This window comes from Notechis scutatus, chromosome 1 (genome assembly GCF_049901735.1).
Source record: "Notechis scutatus isolate UNSWTSFEM ecotype Mainland chromosome 1, rNotScu1.2, whole genome shotgun sequence".
Taxonomy (NCBI): Eukaryota; Metazoa; Chordata; class Lepidosauria; order Squamata; family Elapidae; genus Notechis; species Notechis scutatus.
The window spans coordinates 10,397,525-10,424,348 of NC_142009.1; the positions used below are offsets into that span (position 1 = coordinate 10,397,525).

Here is a 26,824-nt window from a genome sequence, read left to right on the forward strand (position 1 = left end):
TCACCTGGCTGCCATTCTGTCAAAACTCAGGGGACCTGGATGACTTCCCTACTGTGTGTGTATGTGTGTGTGTGAGGGGGGGTATTTCTCAGGGCCCTGGCCAAGGTGTCTTCCGATGGAGGCCTACTGAGATGGGCAGCGCCAACCTTGCCTAGATTGGTTGAAAACATCCCTCAACTCCCTTTGACTCATCCTATTCATGTTTCCACTGGGCTGTTGCTACTGCCGCGGCGGTTTGCCAGGTTCAGCGCAAACAGCCGTCTCTTAGTAACCCTGGGTAGTTCAGAGACACACAGCCACACTCACAAACACATTCAGAGCGGGGCGGTGAGAGGAGGCGGAGCCTGGGAGGTGAGCTGTCAGCTGCCAGGGCCAACCCAAAGCACATTCCCAAGTGCTAGCTAACACCAGAGACACCCAGCCATTCATAAGCCGTTGCGGGGACCCAGAAGGCAGAAGCACCTTTGGGCCAGCGCATCTCCAAGGACTGGTAAGACATGGCGTGGCCAGGGATTGGAGAGGCGGTGTGGGGGGGGGTATGCGTCCTGTGAAAGGGGGGAGAACCCCAAATCAGGCAAAGCCAGAACAAAGTCCCTCTCTTTCCAAGGCAGGAGAAGAAGAGAAAGAGGCAAGACAAAACTATGTGCTGTTGTTGACAAGTGTGGTGGATTTGCTCCAGAAGCAGCTTGCTTTGTGAAGTGAGGGTGGGAGTCGAAGTAGTGTAGAGGGAGGAAGAGGAGGAGTGGGTGATTGTTTTTTTTTGGGGGGGGAGGGTTGTTTTTAAGGCTTATCTCAGGTGTAAACATCCTCGTTGTTGGTCCTCCCGCTCGCTTCTCCTCTTCCTAGGAAGGTTGCACAAAATGAGATGCATTTGGAGTTGGATTGGGGGAGGGGCGGGGATGAAAGTAAGAGGACTTGGTGCGAAACATATGATTCAAGCATTTAGGTGTTATTTTGGTGGGGGGGGGGTGAGGGAGAAAGAATAACAGAATAACAGAGTTGGAAGGGACCTTGGAGGTCTTCTAGTCCAACCCCACCCTGCTCAAGCAAGAAACCCTATATCATTTCAGACAAATTGCCATCCAATCTTTTTTTAAAAAGCATTTGCATTCGTGCCCGTTTCTTGGTGATGAGTTTTATTGGGGGGGAGGGGAGGGTGCCCTCTTTGCGGGGCGATAAGGGGGATGATTTGGAGCCTGTTTTGGGGCGGTGGGTCACCCCCCCCCCCCAAAGAGTCCTTTCAAGCGCCTCATAAAGTCGCTGGAAGCCGGGAAGATGCAATTCGTTACCTCGGGAGGACTTTTTGGGGGGTTGTTTTTGGAGGCAGAACGCAAAAGCGGCGACGTTTTAAAAGCCCGAATGGAATTTCTCAGCTTCTCCGGCGTCAAGGGAAGAAAAAAAAAGGGAGAAATTCAAATAAAATGATAGAGGACCTTTTCAAACAAAAAATTAAGAAACGGAGCATGGCGTTTTGGAGATGCTGCCCCCCGGGGTTTTTTCTCCCCTCTCTTTTTTTATAGTTGAGACAACGCAGGTGATTATGTTGTTTGTGACTGATTCGGGTTGTTGCGGAATGGTGCGTGTGTGTGTGTTTTTCTCTCTGCTCCTCAGCCTCTGACAAACTTTCCAAGGAGGTTTTACGGGTATTGTTTTTCAATAGCCCGCATTTTTTTTTTCATCCTGAGGAAGGGAAGCCCCCTCGACCAAATTGGGCTGTTGTTTTTGGTTTTTGTTTTTTTTTCATAACGATTTTGCTGATTTTCAGAAATACCCTGTAAATAAAGGTCAGTCTTCTCGTTTGAGAGAGAGAGAGAGAGATAGGAAGGTGAGAAAAACATTTTTTGTCGAAGAGTCGAAGGTGGAATGGATGCATTGTGTTAAAACCCATTTTGCGTTTTGGGGGAAGGAGCCGTTAAGCCAATGATGAGGTCAATCCTCTTGCTAAGTCACAAACAACGTTTTGTAAGCTAGGATGGCTAGGTTCATTAAGCCAGGCCAGACTCACTATGGCTTGTTGTTGTTTCAATGTGAGAAACCAGGCAAAGAGGGAAACAAGCCCAGATCAGGAAATAAAAGACCTTTAGGAACACAAAGGATGGAATATCGTAAAATATTTATTTCCTAGATTTTATATTCTATATACACTGCTCAAAAAAATAAAGGGAACACAAAAATAAGACATCCTAGATCTGAAAGAATGAAATATTCTTATTAAATACTTTGTTCATTACATAGTTGAATGTGCTGACAACAGAATCACACAAAAATTATCAATGGAAATCAAATTTAGCAACCCATGGAGGTCTGGATTTGGAGTTACACTCAAAATTAAAGTGGAAAAAACACTACAGGCTGATCCAACTTTGATGTAATGTCCTTAAAACAAGTCAAAATGAGGCTCAGTAGTGTGTGTGGCCTCCACGTGCCTGTATGACCTCCCTACAACGCCTGGGCATGCTCCTGATGAGGTGGCAGATGGTCTCCTGAGGGATCTCCTCCCACACCTGGACTAAAGCATCCCCCAACTCCTGGACAGTCTGTGGTGCAATGTGGCGTTGGTGGATGGAGTGAGACATGATGTCCCAGATGTGCTCAATTGGATTCAGGTCTGGGGAACAGGTGGGCCGGTCCATAGCATCAATGTCTTCGTCTTGCAGGAACTGCTGACACACTCCAGCCACATGAGGTCTAGCATTGTTGTGCATTAGGAGGAACCCAGGGCCAACCGCACCAGCATTTGGTCTCACAAGGGGTCTGAGGATCTCATCTCAGTTCCTAATGGCAGTCAGGCTACCTCTGGCGAGCACATGGGGGGCTGTGCAGCCCCCTAAAGAAATGCCACCCCACACCATTACTGATCCACTGCCAAACCGGTCATGCTGGAGGATGTTGCAGGCAGCAGAATATTCTCCACGGCGTCTCCAGACCCTGTCACGTCTGTCACATGTGCTCAGTGTGAACCTGCTTTCATCTGTGAAGAGCACAGGGCGCCAGTGGTGAATTTGCCAATCTTGGTGTTCTCTGGCAAATGCCAAACGTCCTGCACGGTGTTGGGCTGTAAGCACAACCCCCACCTGTGGATGTCAGGCCCTCATACCACCCTCATGGAGTCTGTTTCTGACCATTTGAGCAGCCACATGCACATTTATGGCCCGCTGGAGGTCATTTTGCAGGGCTCTGGCAGTGCTCCTCCTGTCCCTCCTTGCACAAAGGCGGAGGTAGCGGTCCTGATGCTGGGTTGTTGCCCTACGGCCTCTTCCACGTCTCCTGATGTACTGGCCTGTCTCCTGGTAGTGCCTCCATGTTCTGGACACTACGCTGACAGACACAGCAAACCTTCTTGCCACAGCTCGCATTGATGTGCCATCCTGGACGAGCTGCACTACCTGAGCCACTTGTGTGGGTTGTAGACTCCGTCTCATGCTACCACTAGAGTGAAAGCACCGCCAGCATTCAAAAGTGACCAAACCGTCAGCCAGAAAGCATAGGAACTGAGAAGTGGTCTGTGGTCACCACCTGCAGAACCACTCCTTTATTGGGGATGTCTTGCTAGCTGCCTATGCTTTCCACCTGTTGTCTATTCCATTTGCACAACAGCATGTGAAATTGATTGTCAATCAGTGTTGCTACCTAAGTGGACAGTTTGATTTCACAGAAGTGTGATTGACTTGGAGTTACATTGTGTTGTTTAAGTGTTCCCTTTATTTTTTTGAGCATCCTGTCTTTCATTCAGTAGCTTGAGGCGGTGTATGTAGGGCTCCCTCTTGTTTTTTTCTTCTTCAAAACAACAAGGTAGGCTGGGTTGAGAAAGAATGACTGGCTCAAAGTCATTGCATGCATCTCCATGGCTGAGGCTAGACTTGAACCCGGGACTCTTCACTCCTGGCCCAATATCACACCAAAATGACTTTTTCGCATGTTCTGAATTACTTTGATTAGAGACATTCAACTCACGGCTTTGGGACTGTTTAGGAGTACAATCCCTTCAATTCCTTGCTGCTGACTTTGTGGCTGGGGATAATGGGATGTGGAATTCACAACATCCAGAGGGTCCCAGCTGGCCCCAGCATCTGGACAGCAGGATTGGAAGCTGTAAGACTTGTGGCTTGAAGACTCTTTTCAATAGACACACACACACACACACACACAATTTACTGCAGTATTTCTGAATTTTGATCACTTTGAGATGTGTGGACTTCAACTCCCAGAATTCCCTAGCCTGCGTGAATTATGGGAGTTGAAGTCCACACATCTTAAAGTGGCCAAGCTTGACAAATATTGATTTAGTGTATTGCTACACTGCTTTCCAATTCAATTATTGTTTCCAAAGCTGATTCATTTTTTAAAAGAGGGGACTGTCCTTAGGATGCCAATCAGAACCAGCTTTAGCTCAAGTGGTCCTCGACTTACAGCCATTTCTTTAGCAACCTTTTGAAGTTAGAACAGCAGTGAAACAACACTGACTTGCGACCTGTCTCACACGTACAACCATTGCAGCATCCCAACAGTCACATGATCAAAATTCAGAAGACTGACAACCAACATGTATTCACGACAGTCACAGCATTTGCATGCAGTTGCAATTTGCAACCTTCGGATTTGCATAACAACCACCTGATTCGCTTAACAACTGCAGCAATTTGTTTAACAACCGTTGCAAAGAAAAGGTACCCGCCTTGCTTAGAATAGAAATTCTGACCCTAATTGTGGCCTTGAGGATTATTTGCATCACTGCAAATACTTTTCCAAATGCTGGCATGTTACGGTGGAGTGTTCGGAAAAGATGCGGCTTGCAAAAAGTGTGGCTATCGGAGCCAAAGTGCAGATCCTTAGAATGAGGCTACAACAGAATAATAGGATAACAGAGTTGGATGGGACCTTGGAAGTCTTCTAGTCCAACCCTCTGCAGAAGCAGGAAACCCTATACAGATATCCCTCGACTTATAACAATTTGTTTAGTGACCATTCAAAGTTACAGCAGCACTGAAAAAAAGAGTCATGACTGTTTTTCATCCTTATGACCATTGCAGCATTCCCATAGTCACGTTATCAAAATTCAGTTACTGGGCAATTGATTCATATTTATGACGGTTGATCCCCTTTTGTGACCTTCTGGCAAGCAAAGTCAATGGGGAAGCCAGACTTACTTTACAACCATCTTACCAACTCAACAACTGCAGTGATTCACTTAACACCTGTGGCAAGAAAGGTCGGCATTTTTATCCACCTGTTGAGTCCTTCCCAAGAACCTGGGAGAGACAGATGTTGACGTTTTATGGCGTTGGGGGTATTGTTGCAGAGTGTCAGCTGTTCTGAGTAAAGCTGCCTGTTGCAATTGACCGATGGGGATTCTGTCAATGCCGATGATGTTCGTGTGGTGCTCCAGTTGTTGTTATGGTTTGTCACACAGCCAGCCAGTCATTTAGACTCAGGGGTGGGATTCAACTGGTGTTACTACCAGTTCGCTTAGTTTTGGTATGTTTTGCGTGCGCATGTGTGCTTTGCGTGGGTGTAAAAATCCTTAAGCTCTGCTGCCCAGACAGCTGAAAAAGGGCTGCGTGCAAGTATGGAGCATTTGAAAAGCCTCTTTTCCCCTGCTTTTTCAACCTCAGCTGTCCCACGCAAAGCAGCTGAGGTTGAAAAAGCAGGAAATAAAGGACAGGTAAGAGCCCAGGCAGGCGGGTGGGCCAAACAGCAGCAGACACAGAACCGGTTCTGTGTCTGCTGTTCTTCAGAGCTACTGGTTCTACAGAGCTGGGCAGAACTGGTAGCATCCCACCCCTGTTTAGACTGGAGTTGTCATTTTTATCCAAATGGGCCAAAACTCTCTTTTAACAACTGGGTTGCTTAGGAATGCAAATTTTGCGCTCAATTGTGGCCATAAATCAAAGACTACCTGTACCATTTCAGACAAATGGTTGCCCATTCTCTTCTTAAAAAAACTCCAGTGTTGGAACACTGACAACTTCTAGAGGCAAGTTGGTCCACTGATATGTGCACGTGTTTGTGCAGACCTTTTTCTAAAAAACAAACATTTATTCATCACAAGGGGTTGAACTGAAGACTTGAAAAATGTGGAAATTGAGTAGAAAACAGGCCTGATGGGTTTTGCTCGTTTTAATGGAAGGACTAGAGCTGGCATTTTCCTTGTAGAGTGTGAATTAGTGTACCCAGGAAATCCCAGGCCTGCAGGCTAGAATGGGAAGTGTAAAAACATCCTGGAAGAAGATAAAACACTTCCATATTATTGTTTAGAAAAGGATGCAGCCATGAAGTCATCAGGAGTTGAATCAAAGTAGACTTTTCCCCCCTTTTAATGACAGTGGAAGAAAGAGGTGTATTTTTCAGCTACTGCATAATATCCAAGTTAGCATACATTTGTTTTAATGAATAATGATGTAATTAGACATCACAGCACCGTTCAGAAGATGGATGCTCCATCTTAATGTTTTTCAGTCTTGGAAACTTTAAGCTGTGTGGACTTCAACTCTCTTTAAAGCCAACAGGCTTAAAGATGTGCGAACTTCCACTCCCAGGAATCCCTGGTCAACATGCTTTGTGGACTTCAACTCCCACAATTCTCCAGCCAGCATGCTTTAAGATGAGTGGACTTCAACTCCCAGAATCCCCCAGCTGGCATGCTTTAAGATGGGTGGACTTCAACTCCCAGAATTCCCTATGCTGGCTGAGGAATTCTGGGAGTTGTAGTCCACAAGTCTTAAAAGTTGCCAAGTTTGGGGACCCCTGCTTTAAGATGATGGGTGGACTTATGAGTAAAACATTGCTTCAACCTACTGGTGCTTGTTGACCAATGAAAATGACATTCTGCTCTTATGCCACAACTTCAGTGTTTTTCTTTTTCTTTTCTGCAATATAATTTAAATCCTTTTAAAGAGTAAATGGTTAAACATATAATAAAACTTTATTAAAATAAACAAACAAACAATACATGATTTGGGAGATTTTTTTTGGTTTCTGCATTTTTAGTCCAATTGAAGTGCGTGGTTCACAAATGCCTTTCACAACTTAATTAGAAACTGTTCATCAACTGAAACAGGTCATTGCCTAAAGTTGTTTGGAAACTTAATCCGAATTGGGTCAGTCTCCAGCTGTTGGGAGCTACACTTTTTATGGTTGCTGCTATTATTATTGGTTCATTGCATAGTCAGCCAGATGTTCAGACTGGATTTGGCATTTTTTATCCACCTGTTGAGTCCATTCCAAAAACTGGGGATAGGCACATTTTTGATGTTTTATGGTGTTGGATGTACTGTTGCAGAATGTCAGCTGTTCTGAGTAATGCTGCCTTTTGCAACTGATTTTTTTATTCACGTGGTTCTCCAGTTATTATTATGGTTTGTCATACAGTCAGCTAGACGTTTAGATTGGATTTGGCATTTTTATGCATCTGATGAGTCCTTCCCAAGAACCTGGGATAGGCAAATGTTTTATGGTGCTAAAGGTCTGAGTCAAGCTGCCTTCTGCAATTGACTCTGGGTGATTTTGTCAATGCCAAGGATGATTAAATTTGTATGCCACCCAACTCACAATGAGTTTAGGTGTCTCACCGCAATCAAATTTTATCAAACCTTACAAAAATATTACAATGATATCAATAGTACAGAAGTGGGAAATCCCAGATTTTATTAATTTCATCTGCAACTATTTTTTTGTATACCTTGAGAAAATGTTTAAAGCAGAAAAATGAATGCGGCCATGGGAATTACTAAGCCCACCAGAGGTGGTATTCAGCCGGTTCTGACTGGTTCTGGAGAACCGGTAGCAGAAATTTTGAGTAGTTCAGAGAGCCAGCAAATCCCACCTCTGACTGGCCATGCCCCCATCTATTCTCTGCCTTTGGTTGCCCTGCACAGGAGAATGGAGCTGGAAAGTAGGTTAGTGCGGTGGGGAAGGAATGGGGATTTTGTAGTATCCTTCCCCTGCCACACCCACCAAGCCGTGTCCACAAAACCACGCCCACAGAACCAGTAGTAAATTTTTTTGAATCCTGACCACTTAATATCTCTTTAAATGCCCCCCACCAATGAGAGGACTTCCCCTCCAAGATTCCTTCAGTTTAATTCAGTGTTTCTCAACCTGCAGGCTGGGGGATTCTGGGAGTTGAAGTCCACACACTTTCAAGTTGCCACAACTGAGAAACACTGGTTTAGTTAAAAGAAATTAGCAATTCAGCAAAGCAACACTCTGCTGGTGACATATTTATATAGATAGCCCTTGAGGGCTATCAAAAGGTGACATATTTATATAGATAGCCCTTGACTTACAACCATTTGTGTAGTGACTGTTTGAGGTTAGCACAGCACTGAAAAAGTAGCTTATGACAGTTTTTCACACTTGCGACCATTGCAACATCTTCATGGGGATGTGATCAAAATTCAGATGTTTGGCAGCTGACTCATACTTATGACGGTTGCAGTGTCCTGGGATCATGTGATTGCCTTTTGCCACCTTCTGACGAGCAAAATCAACGGGGAAGCCAGATTCATTTAACAATCGTGTATTACTCACTTAACAACTACAGTGATTTCTTGGCAAGAAAGATCATAAAAATGGGGTATAATTCACGTAACAACTGTCTTGCTAGCGTCAGAAATTTTGGGCTCAATTGTGGTCGTAAATTGAGGACTACCTGTTTGTAACTGTGACCTTCTGGCTGGCTTCTATGGCAACAAGCAAAGTAACTGGGAGAAAGCCGGATTCGCTTAACAACGTGACCACAGTGAGTTGCGTAATGATGGCGACAAAAATGGTTGCATGGCACGACACTTCCCAACTGCCTCATTTAGCGTTGGAAGTTCCCAATTGTAGTCATAAATCTAGGAGAACCTTTACAAGCATTCTGGCTTGAATGAAATTGACTGTTGGATTAAAGCGGAAGGGCCTCCAAACTTGATTTCATTGAGGGCCGCAATGAGGGGTTGTGTTTGACCTTGGGGGGTAGGGGTGGGCATGGCCAGCTCGACGTCACTCATGTCGGGGGCGCAGGTGGTGGCCCAAGTGCTCTGCCAGTGAAAACGGGCTCCCGAGCTCCGTTTTTGGCTGCAATGGCCTCCTGCAACCTTCTGCTAGCAAAAACGGAGCTCGAGAGGGCCACCTCTGTTTTTGCTGGCAAAGGCACCGCGGGCCAGTCCTTTGCTATTTCCAGGGCAGCCCTGCGGCCCAGATCTAAGCACCCCATGGGCCAGATCTGGCCTTGCGTTTGACCCCCCTGGATTAAAGCAGTGTCATCAGAACAGGGCCACTGTCCTCTTAAAATCAAAATTTAGTGGTTACTGGGTTGCTTGAATCCATGGAGAATTGCCATCATTCTGCTAATAATCCATTGAGCTTGTAAGAATAGATAGGTTTTGTATTATTAAATAACTGTTCCTTATTTGAGATTAAAATGTAGTGCTCCTTGGAAACTTATATTCCTGCTCCTTTTTTTTTATTATTATAAAGGTCTGGTTAGAGATGCACTCGAGTTGCAGAAAAGAACTTTAATTCAAACTTTAATTAAATTTAATTGAAACCCCTTTAATTCAGATTTTGAATTATTTGAAATGCTGTTGAAATCCAGTTTTGTTTGTGTTTTAATGCGATTTCAAAATCGCTGTTTTGTTTATTAAGTGAGTTACTCATGAAAAATACCACAGAGGCAATTATTATAATAATGAACTTAAATCTCATTAATTAGTTTCAGTGGAGCTTAGTCTGGAAGTTCCCTGTGAATTATAGGAAGGTTTTGCTTAGAAAAACAAATCAGTATATACATTTAATAAATTTAATATACTGCTGCCTAATAAAAAACTTTTATGTGCTGACACGTAATACATGTGTTAAATCTTAACACGTTCTTTATTTGGAGCTTGTCGGATGGCAAACTGGAAACTGGAGTGGGATGTGTTAGCATGTCACATGTATTAAACCTGAATTTGTCTATATGGAGATTCTCAGTCATGGTTATCCCGAAGATGCTTTTTCAAAAGGCAGCTAGACTTTGTTTTTCGTTGAAGAGACGTTTTGCTTCTCATCCAAGAAGCTTCTTCAGTTCTGACTGAACAGTGGAGGATTTGGTAACTGCAAGGAATATAAATTCTTTCATCCTCCACTATTCAGTCAGAATTGAAGAAGCTTCTTGGATGAGAAGCAAAACGTCTTTAAGGAGAAAAGAAATAAAGTCCAGTTGTTGTTTTTTGAAAAGACACCTTTGGGATAAACTTGAACCTAATATCCAATCCTGAAGCAGCCTCAGAATTTTGACTTTTAGGCCTAACCATAATTCAGGATTATTGTAGAGTAGATGCACACTAAATACTGTATGTTTTCATTAGAATAGAATAGGACTAGACTAGACTAGAATAGGACTAGAATGAATAGAATAGAATATTAGAAGGGACCTTGGAGGTCTTCTAGTCCAACCCCCTGCTCAGGCAGGAAAATCTATACCATTTCAGACAAATGGTTGTCTGAACTTTGTCATTATGAGGAAATGAATTTCAACAACTGTAGAATTAGACTGAAGCATAACAAAATCGACACAAGTGAAGGGAGTCTGAATACTTTCTGAATGCAGTGTATTTACCAGTAGCAGGAGCTGATCTTAACTCAAGAACCACTTTATCTTAATAGGGGTAACTATTATGGCTTAGATCTGTTAACAGAATGTTATGCTGACAGAATTGGAAGTAGGAAGGGACCTTGGAGGTCTTCTAGTCCAGCCCGCTGAAGCGGAGAACCCTATGCCATTTCAGACAAATTGCTGTCCAATCTCTTTGTAAAAACTTCCAGTGTTGGAGCATTCACAACTTCTGGTGACAAGCTGTTCCACTGATTAATTGTTCTCACGGTCAGGAAATGTCTCCTTCATTCCAGGTTGGGTTTCTCCTTGATCAGTTTCCACGCGTTGCTTCTTGTACTGTCCTTCAGGTGCTTTGGAGAATAGGTGGACCCTTTCTTTTGGGGGGCAGCCCCTTGGTTATTGGAAGATTGCTATCATGTCACCCCTAGTCCTTCTTTCCATTAAACTGGACATATCCAGTTCCACAACCGCTCCTCATATGTTTTAGTCCCCAGTCCAGTCCCCTAATCAGTTTTGTTGCTCTTCTCTGCAAGAGTCTCAAAATCAGTTTTGTTGCTCTTCCAGAGTCTCAAAATCAGTTCCAGTATTTAAAATGAGGCCTGCATCTATTCTTTTCGTGCGAAGCCGTAGTTAGTGGGAGGCGAAACCCTAGTGCTACTTCAATATTGTGGTTTTGTCCATCCACTCTGTTACTGGGTCATTGATTTCAATGGACAAAAGAAAATTGAGAGAAATCTTGGCATCACAACAGGTAGTGTCGTGAGAAGAAAATTGTGGGCAGGGAGGGGAAGATATATTATTAATATTAATTAGTATTAATAATCTGCCTCCAGGCCATTTCAGGGTGTATAATATCCTAGGTTCATGCTTAAGTCGGTGCAAATTATTGCTTTCTGAAAAAGATCCTGCATGTGCTTTTAATTAGTAGAAGGTAATGTTTCATACTGGATTCCAGAAAGACCGCCCAAAACAAAATTGGAGAAATCTGGATTTATGGTTGGGTACACCGAAATTTGCCACGCTGTGCTTGTCCAGGAAAAGTGTGATTGGATTGAAAGCTGCAGGCTATAAAGCTAGTCCTTGACTTGCAAACGTTCATTTAGTGACCGTTCAAAGATAAAATGGAACTGAAAAAGTGACTTCTGACGGTTTTTCACACTTACGACCATTGCAGCATTTCTGTGGTCACGTGATCAAAATTCAGATGCCTGACAGCTGATTTATATTTATGACCATTTGCCATGTCCTGGGGTCATGTCAACACTTTGTGTGACTTTCTGACGAGCAAAGTCAATGGGGAAGCCACATTCTCTTAACAACTGTGTTATTAACAACCACCGCAGTGATTCACTTAACAATTGTGACAAGTGGTCGTAAAATGGGGCAAAACTCACTTAACAACCATCTCGTTTAGCAACATAAATTTTGGGCTCAATTGTGGTTGTTAAATTGAGGATTATCCATACTCTTCAGATCTCCCGGTGGGTTTGAAAGATAGGGAAAAAGTGAGTATTTTTCAGAAATGGTGTCTTGTCATTTCACATTACAGTCTGGAACTATTTTTGGAAAACTGGGATACAGAGTGCCAACTCCAGAGAAAGCCTCAGACTCCAAGATCCAAAGGCATTTTGGGACAGGCGTTTTCTGATTTAAATTTATCCAAGCATTCTAGCGCACCTTGAAGCTTTTAATTGTGAACTTGTATTGATCTGCACATGGTTTTAAAATTAAGTTCTTCTAATGGGTATTACTGACTGTGATTTTTAATACGCACGTTGCCCTGGGAGTTTTAGCTAGAGGGCAACAAACATGTTTTCTAAAGCAACCCAAACAGATGAATTTAAGAAACTGTGAATCTATACTTGTTTTGTGGTGTTCACAGATTTTGCCCCCTAATTTAACAGACCGGGAAGGGACTGTGCTGTGAGACTTAAATTGAGCCATAGCAATATTCATCCTTCATGTAATCAGACCCCTGTGTTGTAGCTGAGATATTCAACATTTAATTGCAAATGTTCTGTCCTTAAATATATGCATATTTAAATACTATTTCACCTCAGAAAGATCTGATTCCTTTTTTTTTTTTAAACCAAATAGCCGTTTCTCTTCTAGGATTGTCTTGTCTGCAAAACTCCAGACAACCAGTAGAGAAATACAGAAAATAGGTGATCTGTGATTATGTGGATAATCGCAATCCAGTGCTGTAGCCTTTCCTTCATCTACTTTATAAAACAAATTTCTCCTGACAAAGGAAACATATATATTTTATCTTTAAGAAAAAAGAGGAACTGTTTTTTTTTTTTACATATATCAAATTCTTAAGCTTACAACTATTTTTTTTTTTTTTTTGTTCGTAGTTGAAGACTCACTCACTTTTCAATCTATTGTTCCGAAGTCCTCTAATAGTTTTAGAATAGTTAATGGCCAATTTCCAAAAGTGATTAGAAAGTGAGGTTAGTGAACTGAAGTGTCCTTAATAAGCCTCCACTGAAGTTGCAAAAAAGGTGGTTAATCTTAATTGTAAGGAACAGCTACCTGGAGCACATGTGGGTAATCTCCTGTCTTCTCCTGATCCAGAGAGGTTCCAAGGAATTGGTCTACTCACCAGACAGAGTTGGCCATTCAGATAACAGATAATCAGAGTTGGAAGGGACCTTGTAGGTCATCTAGTCCAACCCCCCGCCTAAGCAGGAGACCCTACACCATTTCTGACAAATGGCAGTCTAGTCTCTTCTTGAAAGTCTCAAGTGATGGAGCTCCCACAACTTCTGAGGGCAAGCTATTCCATTGGTTGATTGTTCTCACTGTCAGAAAGTTTCTCCTTATTTCCAAGTTAAATCTCTCCTTGTTTCCATCCATTATTCCTTGTCTGGCCTTTGGGTGCTTTAGAAAATAGCTTGACCCTTTCCTCTCTGGGGCAGCCCCTCACAAATTGGAAGACTGTTATCATGTCTCCCCTGGTCCTTCTCTTCCCTAGACTAGCCATGTCCAGTTTCTGTAACCGTGCTTCATATGTTTTAGTCTCCAGTCCCCTAATCATCCTGGTTGCTCTTCTCTCTACTTTTTCTAGAGTCTCAACATCTTTTTTATAGTGTGGTGACCAAAACTGGATACAGTACTCTAGGTGTGATCTTACTAAGGCTTTATAGAGTGGAATTAGTATCTCACTTGATCTCAATTTTATCCCTCTGTTAATGCAACTTAGGATTGCATTGGCTTTTTTGGCTGCTGCTGCACACTGCTGGCTCATATTTAGCTGGTTGTCCACGAAGACTCCAAGATCCCTCTCCCAGTTACTGCTATTGAGCCTGGTTTCACCCAGTCTATATGTGTCTTTTTGGTTTTTCTTGCCTAAGTGTAGGACTTTACTTTTCTGTATGTTAAATTTCATTTTGTTAGATACGGCCCAGTGTTCTAGTCTGTCAATATCCATCTGGATCTTGAGCCTGTCTTCTTGGATGTTAGCTCTTCCTGCCAGCTTAGTATCATGCAGACATCCCCCAGAAGCCAGGAACAGGGTGGTTTTTTTTTAGTGGACATAAATCAATATTTCCACTTATTGGGGTTTTGGTTATACCTAAGTTGGGAGAGAGACAGAAACAGGCCATAAAGGGAAAGATGTAGGTAGAGTTACTACACAATTGGGCAACTCAGATCTCCCAGAGGATGATGTGACTTGTAGTCCAAAATGTCTGGAAGTTGCAGGTACAGGAAAACTGGTAACTGGGAACCAAGAGACATCTTAAAGAAGTGGGTCATCTTCCTTCTTGTCTACTTCTTTTTTAAAAGGATAGCTTTAGCTACCTTACAGAGGAACTGACTTTGATTACAGGGTGAAGGTTAAAGAGGCCCATTGAGTCAGTCAATTCTGACTTTTGTTGAAAGCATCCTCTGTTTTGGCAACAGGATTATGATTTGTCAATAACTTCTTCCAGATTTTTATTTATCTATCAGTCTAGCCTACCGTTCTGACATTTCCTGGTGCCTCCTAACTAATCCAACTCTACTTAAGTTTTTTTTTTTTTTTCAGATCAAAAGTTTGATTAAGTGGTACCACCCAGCAGAGCAAGAGGGAAATCTGTAAGTTCTAAAGAGTTGGTGGATACGTTCCTACAAGAGTTTTTGAGAATGCAGCTAGTCCTCAATTTACAACCATTTATTTAGTGACCGTTTGAAGTTCCAACGGTACTGAACAAAGAGACTTAGGACTGTTTTTCACACTTACGGCCATTGCAGCATCCCTGGGGTCATGTGATAAAAATTTGGGAGTTTGGCAACTGGCTCATATTTATTTATTATATGTATTTATGACAGTTGTACTGTCCTGGGCTCATGTGATCCCCATTAGTCACCTTCCCTAGCTGGCTTCTGGCAAGCAAAGTTAATGGGGGAAGCCAGATTTTCTTAGCAACCGCATGGTTCACTTAACAAGTGCATTGATTCACTCATCAACTGTGACCCAAAGGCTGTAAAATGGACATGGGGATTCTCAGTCATCCAGGTCCTGGTTGTCCCAAAGGTGCTTTTTTCAAGAGGCAACTTGGATTTTCTGCTTTTTCTTTGAAGACATTTCGCTTCTCATCTAAGGAGCTTCTGACCGGATGGTGGGAAATGGAAGGATTTATACTCTTTGAAGACCATTGGTCATTTACATTCTTTTAGCAGGTTGTTGGGGGCACTTGGAGGTTTATCTGTGTCATCAGGGCCACCTGAGTGGTGCAAAGGGGTGTGGAGCCTTCTTGGAACTGCTATGTCCAGTCTACAACACAGTCCTTTCAACAGTTCCAAGAAGGCTCCACACCCCTTTGCACTACTCAGGTGACCCTGAAGACACAGACAAACCTCCAAGTGGCCTCAATGATTCTAAAAGGATGCAAATGACCAGCTGTCTGCGAGGAATACAAATCCTTCCATTCCCCACCATCCAGTCGGAGCTGAAGAAGCTTCTTGGATGAGAAGTGAAACATCTTCAAAGAAAAAACAAGAAAGTCCAGTTGCCTCTTGAAAAAAGCACCTTTGGGCTGTAAAATGCAGCAAAACTCACTTAACAACTCCCTTGCTTAGCAACAGAGATTTTGGATTAAATTGTAGTCATAAGTCGAGGACTACCTGTAGCGTTGAAATGATTTGCCATTGTCTTCTTAAGTTTTTTCTTCGTGTGCCTAGCTAGGTCCTTCTACATCTTGAAACCTTCCAAGTAAATTAGTCAAATCTTCTTCATGTCAAACTAGTCTTCATTAATTTCATGGAGATACCCTTGAGGAATCAATGGGCAATAATAATGATGATTGATTGATTAACTGATTGATTGATGAATTATGTGCCTGGAAGTTGGTGTCAACTCTTAGTGGTCACATTAGATGAGCAATCTAAAGTACAGGTAGCGTAAGACAGAGATATCAAGCAGAATAACAGAGTTGGAAGGGATCTTGGACGTCTTCTAATCCAACCCCGTGCTCAAGCAAGAAACCCTATATCATTTCAGACAAATTGTCATCCAATCTCTTCTTCAAAACCTCCAGTATTGGAGCACCCACAGCTTCTGGAGGCAAGATCACGGGTGGGATTCTACCAGTTCACACCTATTCACTAGAACTGGTTGTTAACATTCTAAGCAGTTCTGAGAACCGGTTGTTAGAAGAAATTCCTGGGCTAATCCTGTAAGGAAGGCAGGAAGGAAACATTCTGGTGTTGCTTACAGAAACTGCCTCTCTATTAATCCTTTTTACATTCTTGGCAGGACTAGACTTCCTGTCTCTGGAACTTCTCTGGAGTTTTTTCCCCCTCCTTTGCTGGTACTTTGCTTGTGTGGAGTGACCATTCAAAGTTACAATGGCACTGAAAAAAAAAGTGACTTATGACCATTTTTCACACTTACGACTGTTGCAGCATCCCCACAGTCATGAGAGATCAGGCGAGGACATGTGTGCCTCGATGTGAGTGATATTGAGTTGGCCACGCCCAGCCAATAACATGACCACCAAGCCATGTCCACCCAGTCACATGACCACCAAGCCACGCCCACCACCTAAGCCACGCCCACAGAACCGGTTGTTAAAAATTTAGAATCCCACCCCCTGGGCAAGATGTTCCACTGATTAATTGTTCTCACTGTGAGGAAATTTCTCCATAGTTCTAGGTTGCTTCTCTCCTTGATTGGACAATTTGATTGGACAGAGAGGACAACTGTGGTAGGTAGGGCTTTTGAAGAATACTGGTTGAATGCACTTCAAAAGGTTTCTCTTTCCCTTTCCAAAATTAGTTTGATAGAACAACTGGTCTGTTCTTGCTCAGAAGTATGGATTGATTGCTTTGCGCAAGTATTCCAAGCGTTGCTGGTAAGAGAATTCTGGTAATTGTCCACTCATCTTAAATTTGCCAAGGTTGAGAAACAGTGCTATGGGGCATGGAAATCTCTTTGAGTTAATTGCAGGGCGTGATGGCATTAAAAGTAGGCACTATCTGCATTTCTTGACTTAAGACAGGCTGGTTGAGGATAATGGGAAGTATAACGCCAGGAAACCCAAGCTCATTGGGCTGTGGGAAACTAATCTCCACGTGAGGTCCTTGATGATCACTGAGTTTGGTTGTTTTCTTGCAGAAGTTTTGTTACCCAGCTAGGCAACATCATCAGTGCACCATAATCTCCATGTTCTAGAATCTAGGAAAGTATGTTTCAAACTTAGTAAATTTAAAAATACATATACTTCGACTCCTACAATTCTCTAGCAAGCACCTATCGAATTGAAGAATTCTGAGAGTTGAAGTCCACCCACCTTAAAGTTGCCAAGTTTAAAAAAACCACTGTTCTAAGGATGATTGCCAGCCTAAGAAACTAACCAAATGAAGTCACTTTTATCCAATTGCTATTTTAAAAGTCTGCAGATTTTTCTCACTTCGTGTTGTTGTTGCTGTGGAAGTGTGTGAAAGATAAATATAATGAAAGATGCTCTTTCTGTTGTTTTGGGTTTATTTCTATCTCTGCTAATCCCAGAGGTAGCATTTGGTTCTCGATTTGGCATAGATTGCCAAGTCTCATATTCTCAGGCTAAAATGGTTCTCCTCAGAGGCAAAGCTTTGTTGGTGGACATGCTCTCGGGATCAAATTGCATCAATCGAAGGAGACACACAGCCTAAGCCACCCAATGCTTTTGTGGAGTGTGTGTTGCTGCGAGCAGTCAAAAGCATTGTGCGTTTTGTAATGGCAAATCAAGGAGCTGCAGGTGGGAGACAGTTGGGTCTAGTAACGAAGGTGCTAAGGTTGGAAACCAGGAGATTGTGAGTTCTAGTCCTGCCTTAGGCATGAAAATGCAGTTGGGCGACTTTGAGCCGATCACCAGGAGATTGTGAGTTCTAGTTCTGCCTTAGACATGAAAACCAGATAGGTGACTTTGGGCCGATCACCAGGAGACTGTGAGTTCTAGCTCCATTTTAGGCCTGAAAATTAGCAGGATGATTTTGGGCCTATCACCAGGAGGCTGAGAGTTCTAATCCTGCCTTTGGCATGAAACTTAGCTGGGCAACTTTGAACCAATCACCAGGAGACTGTGAATCCTAGTTCCACCTTACAGGTGGTGACTTTGCCATCGGTTGATGAATGATAAGTGGAAATCCTGTTCATCTGATGTTCAAACCTCTTTCTCTACACCAGAGGCCTCCAGCATAGCTGGCTGGAGAATTCTGGGAGTTGAAGTCCACAAGTCTTAAAGTTGTACGCTGTATTATTTTGCCATCCTTAACTCTATTCATCTTTAAAACTGTTTGCATGCTACCTCATAGCCCAACATTCAGCGCCTTCTCCAGCCTGCTGCTTTCTCAGCTGTGAGTCACACATAAAATACGGCACAGTGTCTTGGTTCCTCTCTATTGCCTCCATAATCTTGAATTTTTGAAGGATACCCTGCAGACAGTATGAATTACAGAGAACACCTGACTCTGCAGCTCCTTCTGTCCCATCCCAAGAAGGTTCTTCCTGGCTCCAAGAATGATCTCTGACATACCCAGGCCCCAAACATTTAAGGCTTTAAGGGGAGCATCCATCACCGTGATTTATCCCCTGAAACAAATTGCTAATCAATTCAGCAGTGGGGTAATAGGTCAGCACACCACACTACAAGACCAGTTGAACTGTCCAGGTAGCCTTCAAGGGCAGCCCCAATGTAGAATGAAAAACAGTAAATCTTGATATATATATTATTGCTGCAATCTGTGTATATCTATATATTGCATCTATCTATATATCTATCTATCTATCTATATATATCTATCTATCTATCTATCTATCTATCTATCTATCAAAATCAATCATCACAAAATCTCCAGAACCTCAAAGCCTACAAACTTGAAATTTGGCATGTATGTTCCTCTTGGCTCCTAGGTGCTCACTAAGAAAGGATTTTTTGAAATGACCATCAGAGCATTAGTATTTCCTATATTGTTATTAACACGCTCTGATGCTAAGGAGTTCTACTCCCCCTCCCCACCTGAAAAGAAATCTCTTCCAAATGCAAAACACCAGCAGAGGAGAGGAGTTTCAGTTTCAGTTTCACACCACCAAGCAGCTTCAGTACAGAACAGTTGAGCTAAGCCCAGGATCATTGCTGTCTCCTCCTTGCTCACACCGCAAATACTGTTTCAGTTTCCAAACAGCCCTCAACTCTCTCACACACTGACAGGACGCTAGCCTGATCAATACTGATGGATGCTGGTAGGCAGAGGCAGAATTGCCCCCCCCCCCTTATTTTCTTCCCCAAAAACTAAGCCCGACCACATAGTTTCGTAGCGAAGCACGGGTATTGAGCTAGTAAACTTATAAGTATTCAACTGGGGGGGACAATATTTGTATACATGTTTTTGTCTTTTTTTTCTTCTCTAATGCATGTGTGTGTGTGTGTGTGTAAAATCCACACACATATACATATATATATCCCCAGCTGAATACTTATAATTCCCCCCCACCTTGTGAAACAGGTCCACAATTTGTAAACTTCTACAAATCTACAGAATTTGTAGTTTGATCAGTTTGACCCGTCATCCACCTTCCATATGTAAAAAAAGATAATTTACAGGTAAACCAACAGCAAAGTTAAACTTCAAAGCCCACTGTTAATAATCAAAAATTTAAGGAAAAGTTTTATTATTAAGAATCAAACGAAGGATGTTTGATCCTGGATGGACCAGAGATGAGGATGGTGGATATGAAGCTGCTGTAGCAGTGGTGGGATTCCATATTTTTAACTACTGGTTCTGTGGGCGTGGCTTGGTGGGCGTGGCAGGGGAAGGTTACTGCAAAATCCCCATTCCCTTCCCACCCCACTAGCCTGCTTTCCAGCTCCGTTCTCCTGTGCAGGGCAACACAAGGAGACCCAGCCGATCAGCTGGGATTCAATGGGAGGCAGAGAAGAGATGGGAGCGGAGCCAGTCAGAGGTGGGATTTGCCGGTTCTCCGAACTACTCAAAATTTCTGTTACCGGTTCTCCAGAACTGGTCAGAACCTGCTGAATCCCACCTCATTGCTGTAGCTTCTTATCCACCAAAGCTTAACGAGAGAAATTTATGAGTTAAATACAATACTAGAGAAATAGTGATCTAAATGAGGAACAGCATGAATGGACTTCTTTCATTAGGATTTGGATTTTGCCACAACTGTGACAAAATCGCAAAATGGGGCAAAGGTCATTTAGCAACTGTCTGAACAAAAAGTTTGGGCTCAATTGTGGTTGTAAGTTGAGGGCGACATGTATTTTTGTGTGTGTGTGTTTGCACATAGAAGAAGGGGAGGCACAAATGTGGCTGTGTGAAGTTCCTTTCATCATTTTACCTCCCTGCAAGCACTCCTGGTGGCCTCCATGTGTGGCATGACATCCTGAATGAACACTAAACCCTTCACATTTGGGTTGTGTGTTCACACAATAGGCTCAGATAGATCAGTTATAATCCCAGAGAAGTATTTCTCAATTTTGGCAAACTTTCAAATGCGTGGACTTCCAGAATTCTCCAGCCAGCATCAGCAATTCTGGGAGTTGATGTTTCCAAACACTGATTTAGAAGTTTAAGCAAAGGGGTTTCCTTCAGGTATCTTGGGACAGTGGTCAAAAAAGTCAAGATGGCAGCCACAGAAGCATAAATAAAGCTGCCACCTGGACCTTTTGATCCTCATGAAGATTCCCCGGAGGTCTCCTAGCTTCGGAAATGAAGGTTTATTTCAGATTCTTCTTAGCCAGCTGGTTATATAGACAGTGTGCATAGCAAAAACTGGAAATAAAAGTAAAGTCCAGAGGAGAAAGGGCCACTCATAAGATCATGGGTTAGTCTGGACCCTCCCAATAATGGTTTGAGTATGAAGTCCATATGAAGTTGATTGAATTAACTATCAAGATTTGAAGGGTTAACAAAAATATGAAGCAACTTCTTAACCCTAGCTCAGCTCAAACATTTTAGCAGATAATAAGAATAGGATAGGATAGGATAGGATAGGATAGGATAGGATAGGATAGGATAGGATAGGATAAGATAAGATAAGATAAGATAAGATAAGATAAGATAAGATAAGATAAGATAAGATAAGATAAGATAAGATAAGGAACGGAATGGAACAGAACAGAATAATAGGATAGGATAGGATAGGATAGGATAAGATAAGATAAGATAAGATAAGATAAGATAAGATAAGATAAGATAAGATAAGATATGGAACGGAATGGGAATAGAATAGAATAGAATAGAATAGAATAGAATAGAATAGAATAGAATAGAATAGAATAGAATAGAATAGAATAGAACAGAACAGAACAGAAGGAATGGAATAGAATAGAATAGGATAGGATAGGATAGGATAGGATAGGATAGGATAGGATAGGATAGGATAGAAGATATGGATTAGGATAGGATAGGATAGGATAGGATAGGATAGGATAGGATAGGATAGAATAGAATAAAATATATGGAATGGAATGGAATAGAATATATGGAATAGAATAGGATAGGATAGGATAGGATAGGATAGGATAGAGTAGAAGATATGGAATGGAATGGAATAGAATAGAATAGAATAGAATAGAATAGAATAGAATAGAATAGAATAGAATAGAATAGAATAGAATAGAAGATATGGAAGGAAGGGAAGAGAGAGAGAGAGAGAGAGGAGGAGAGGAGAGGAGAGGAGAGGAGAGGAGAGGAGAGAGAAGAGAGAGAGAAGAGAAGAGAAGAGAAGAGAAGAGAAGATGATAAGAGAAGAGAGAGAAGAGAAGATAAAAGATAAGATAAGATAAGATAAGATCAGATAAGATAAGATGATAAGATATGGAATGGAATGGAATGGAATGGAATGGAATGGAATAGAATGGAATAGAATAGAATAGAATAGAATAGAATAGAATAGAATAGAATAGAATAGAATAATGGAAGATAGAAATCCAACAGGTGCAATATTGAGGTATCAAAATCACCTGGGTTAGGTTTTTCTTTGAGCTAAAGAGCATCACAGCTGAAATTACTTGAAAGAAAACACTTCAAGCCACCTTGAAATTCTGTCATCCTTTTGCTTTTCAGGGAACGATTTGTTAAAGGGGATAATCACTCTGGATGAACAGCTTTGCCAAGTTTCCCTCAATAGATACTGAAAGAATTTAAAATATCTTAAGAAAGGTATTTTCAGTAGCATCAACCCTTTGGCTCACACCAAAAGTGTCCAACCTGGGCAACCTTAAGACCTGTGGATTTCAACACGCAGAGTTCCCCATGCTTGGCTGGGGAGTTGAAGTCCACAAGTCTTAAAGTTGCCCAGGTTGGACAGTCCTGGCTTACAATTAATCTTTTCCCTGGTCTCCCCTTTAAGTTAAAAGAACAAACGTGCTCAGAAAGAACAAATTAAACGAATTGAGCAGAAACAGGAGGGTCAGTCTGGTGGCAATGCACAGCAGGTAGGTAGCTGTGGCTGATGATGTGTTCTGGATAAAAATAGCATCTTGTTTTTCTTTGAGAACAGCTAAAAGGTCCTTTACATTAAGACAATGAATGAGAACAGTGGGGAACTGGGGGAAAGAGGATGTCAAATTATTATAGCCCAAATCTGAGCCTACTACCTTTATTTGTTCCAAAATCAGCATTTCTTTATTTTGATTTCTTTCTATTTCTGGGTTCTGGGCGACAAAACTGGCTTCTAATCATTGGGAAATGAGATGTTAGCAGCAGCCTTGGGAGAACCCTGAGGGTAGAAGAAAGTCCAGAAATGATGAAAACAGTGGAGGGATTACCTCCCCAAAACCAGTGAGAACTAAAGGATGCTTTTTTGGTTTTTTTATGGCTTGGGATTGGCTTAAATGAGGCTGGAAAATGCCCTATTTCCTGAAAATACGACCTACCCTGAAAATAAGCCCTAGCTTTATTTTTACATGTGCACCCAAGCCCTACCCCCAAAATAAGCCCTAATTAAGATCCCGCCCACTCCAGAGTACACGGGGGAAAAAATTAAGCTAGGGTGGGGATGGGTGTGTGTGTGGAGCTGCCCTACTACTTACCTTTGGAGAGTTGTAGCCAGGCCTGGCACACCCCGACACCTGCCTTGCCGGCCCATTTCTTCTGCAGCCAGCAACGCAGGCAAAGCTTTCCTGAAGGCCTCTGTAGCTGATAACAAAGCTGTGGATCGATCCAGAGCGCTATTATCAGCTGCAGAGGCCTTCAGGAAAGTCTTGCTGGCCGTAGAAGAAGTACTTCCTGAAGGCCTCTGACAGGGAAAAGGAGGGCGGGGAGTGACGCGCACAAGTAAAGTTAGGCAGTGGATGGCATCCCCCCCCAAAATAAGACCTAGTGCCTTTTTTGATGGCAAAAAAAAAATAAAAATAAGACAGGGTCTTATTTTCAGGGAAACATGGTAATTAACATTCACATCTCTGGAAAGGACTTTGGGCCAGTCATTCTCTCTCAGCACAGCCCACCTCACAGGATTGTTGCCGTGGAGAAAATAGGAAGACGAAGGTGTGTTGGATATGTTCACCACCCGTGAGATACAAACAAATAAGGAAATTAATCATAATAATAATAATAATAATAATAATAATAATAATAATAATAATAATAAACCATCAAACATCCAGATCTGCCTATCCCAGGTCCTTATAAGAACTTGATAGACAAAAATGCCAAACCCCGTCTGAACATCTGATGAATAACAATAATAAAAATTTTAAATGTTCAGTTCACTTGAGTTTCATGTTTAATGAATAAAAGTCAAGAATAATGTTAATATTAATAATAATCAGGCTATGGCTGTTTTCCCTCCATGTGTAAACATGTTCTAAATTTGATCTTCCTCTGCATTTGACAGGTGAAAGAAAACAGAACACGTCATATTATCAAGAAAAAAAGAAAAGAAAAAAAGATAAGGACCCCTGAGAATCCACCTAGCATGAAAATCTGAGCAGCCAGGCATCATTTCTATGACGGCACGAAGACACTACACGCTCCCACGAACTCTCTTAACACCTCGCTTTTACTCCGAAGGGACGATGGCTGGCATTGCCCAAATAACCCCCTTCCTGTACCTCAGCAAAGGCAGCGTCGCCTCCAACCGCCAACTGCTCTTATCCTGCGGGATCACCTGCATCATCAATGCCACCGTCGAACTCCCGAACCTCAACTTCCCCGACTTTGAGTATGTCCGGGTGCCCGTGGCCGATATACCCAGCGCCCCTATTTCTCTTTACTTCGACAGCGTGGCACACAAGATCCAGAGCGTGGCTCGGAAAAACGGCATCACTCTGGTCCACTGTGCAGCCGGGGTGAGCCGATCAGCCACGCTGTGCATTGCCTACCTGATGAAGTACCAAAACGTTACCCTGTACGAGGCCTACAACTGGGTCAAATCGAGACGCCCCGTCATACGGCCGAACGTGGGTTTCTGGAGGCAGCTGATAGACTATGAGTGGGAGCTGTACGGCCGGAACAGCGTGAAAATGGTGCAAACTCCTTATGGGACGATGCCAGATGTTTACGTAAGGGGAGGGAGCGTTTTTGTGCCTTACTGGGGGATCTGAAGAGAGGAAGCCGGAGCAGGTGGTGGTGAGGCACTCTAAACTGGCCAGACCCACCTCTGTTTGGAAAGCATCCCACCTCTTGGCTCCAGCTTCTTTTGGCTCCGCTGTACCTCAAGAAGCATCTTCAAAGCACTAAACCAGCAACCTCTTAATCAAGGGGGCCTTAAACCTACATCCCGAGGAAATCACTTTTGTAAGGAAAATTGCCTTTCGCATCTGTAAAGTGGACTCTGCAAGTCCATTTCAAGGAGAAGAATTCACGACGTCGAATCACTTAAAACGGGGAAGGAACAATGCACCTGGGTAGCTATTGGGATCATGGAGGATTAATTATTATTGTTATTATTAGTAGTATTATTTTTCTCACTTGTAATAAATGCTTTCTTGGCAAACCACCTCAGAAGGATGGACCATAACTCTGTACCATGTGAGATTTAAAACAAAAACAAAAACCAGTAATGGTCCATCTCCGAATAGAGAGGAAATTATTAAATATAAGTATTTAGTCAGAAAGGTCTTCCATTCCTTTCTGTTAATGTGTAGCTCAGCTTTTGAATTTCAGTTTCGGGGGGCAAAATCAGGGTGGGGGAAACTGGACAATCTGCCACAAATAAAATAATTTAGAGAATTCAAAGATTGCGTCGTATTTTTTTCTTTCTTTCTTAGCCATTCTTACATTCTTGCATTTTTTTAAAAAAATCTATTGACTTATTTTATCTAAAACATTTGTGAACTGCTCAAGTGCAAACTCTCAGGATATACGGATCATCTTCAACTTATGGCCAAAATTGATCCCAAAATTTCTGTTGCTAATCAAGACAGTTGTTAAGTGAGTTTTACCCCATTTTGTGACCTTTTTGACTCAAGTGAATCACTGCAGTTCTGAAGTTAGTAACTTAGTTGTTAAGTGAATTTGGTTTCCCACGGATTTTCCTTGCAAGAAGGTCGCGAAAGGTGATCACATGACTCTGGGATACTGCAGTCGTCATAAATAGGAACCAGTTGCCAAGTATCTGAGTTTTGATCACACGATCATAAGGATGCTGTAACAGTCGTAAGAGTGAAAAACAACCATAAGTCACTTTTTTTCAGTGCTGTTGTAACTTTGAACAGTCACTAAACAAACTTTGGTAAGTCAAGAACTATCTGTAATTAATGAAACAAATAAAATAAACCAAACACCTCAATAAAATCTGAGTGAAGGAAACAATGGCGTTCATTCAGTAGAAAGGGGAGTATAATTAAAATGATCTTTTCAAAGAACAGAAGGGCCTGGCCAATTATTTTTTAATTTAAAAAAAGCCTATTTCCTGATGCCCAAAATTGAATAGTGCAGGTCAAAGGTGAGCTTTTCCATGTCACTGATATGTTTGGCCATATTGAACAAAAAAAAAAATTCTGGGATAAGGGTAAAGGGAATAGAATATGACACAGGAGAGTCATGGGACATGGATAGGTAATGGCCTGGAATCCTGATCAAGAGTATGTTAGAGGTAAAAACAGATCAGAGTTTGATCCAGGCTGGTGGCACTTTCTACTTTTAGTGTGGCAGGACTCATTGCCATTATTCCCATTGTCATCATCACCATCATTTCTGTTGTATTACAGTTAATTAACAGAATAACAGAGTTAGAAGGGACCTTGGAGGTCTTGTAGTTCAACTCCTTGCTCAAGCAGGAGATCCTACACCATTCTGGACAAATGGCTATCCAATTTCTTCTTGAAAACCTCCAGTGATGGAGCATCCACAGCTTATGGAGGCAAGTCATTCCATTGATTAAATGGTTCTGTCAGGAAATTTCTCTCTAGTTGTAGGTTGGTTCTCTCCTGAATTAGTTTCCATCCGTTGCTTCTTGTCCTGCCTTCAAGTGCTTTGGAGAATAGCTTGACTCCCTCTTCTTTGGGGCAGCCCTTGAGATATTGGAAGATTGCTATCATATCATCATAAATTGGATTTATGCCTCACCTACCACTTTGGTTACCACTCTGCAGTAGTTATTGGCTAATCAAAGAAAACTGTGAAGTTCTATCAATTTGTTCCAATGAAGAAACAAAGAGCACGTTTGATATGTTATCCATGCTTGCTTGCAGACCTTGTCTTCTAGACTTGTAGGAACATGTCTGTCTTATCAAGAAGGTCCTTATGATACTACCAAGGGAAGACTTTGATTTCCAATTTTATTTAATTTATATTCCATCTTTTATCAGG

General features: G+C 42.2%; 1 protein-coding gene across 2 annotated transcripts; it reads left to right on the top strand.

Annotated features, from left to right (window-relative positions):
• The first annotated feature begins 394 nt into the window (after positions 1-394).
• On the top strand, positions 395-25,249 carry DUSP14 (dual specificity phosphatase 14). Of its 2 annotated transcripts, none has more exons than XM_026680456.2 (2): positions 395-490; positions 23,907-25,249. In XM_026680456.2, the coding sequence occupies exon 2, from the start codon at positions 24,019-24,021 to the stop codon at positions 24,613-24,615; it is 597 nt and encodes a 198-aa protein (XP_026536241.1). In that variant the 5' UTR covers positions 395-490; positions 23,907-24,018; the 3' UTR covers positions 24,616-25,249. The 2 variants fall into 2 exon arrangements, with proteins under 2 accessions (XP_026536241.1, XP_087812986.1); XM_087956860.1 differs by lacking the exon at positions 395-490 and adding an exon at positions 16,916-16,934.
• The last annotated feature ends 1,575 nt before the right edge of the window (positions 25,250-26,824 follow it).

What these genes read in the sequence shown, in the direction of transcription:
- DUSP14 (XM_026680456.2), top strand. Translation starts at nt 24,019, where the DNA reads ATGACGGCACGAAGACACTACACGCTCCCACGAACTCTCTTAACACCT.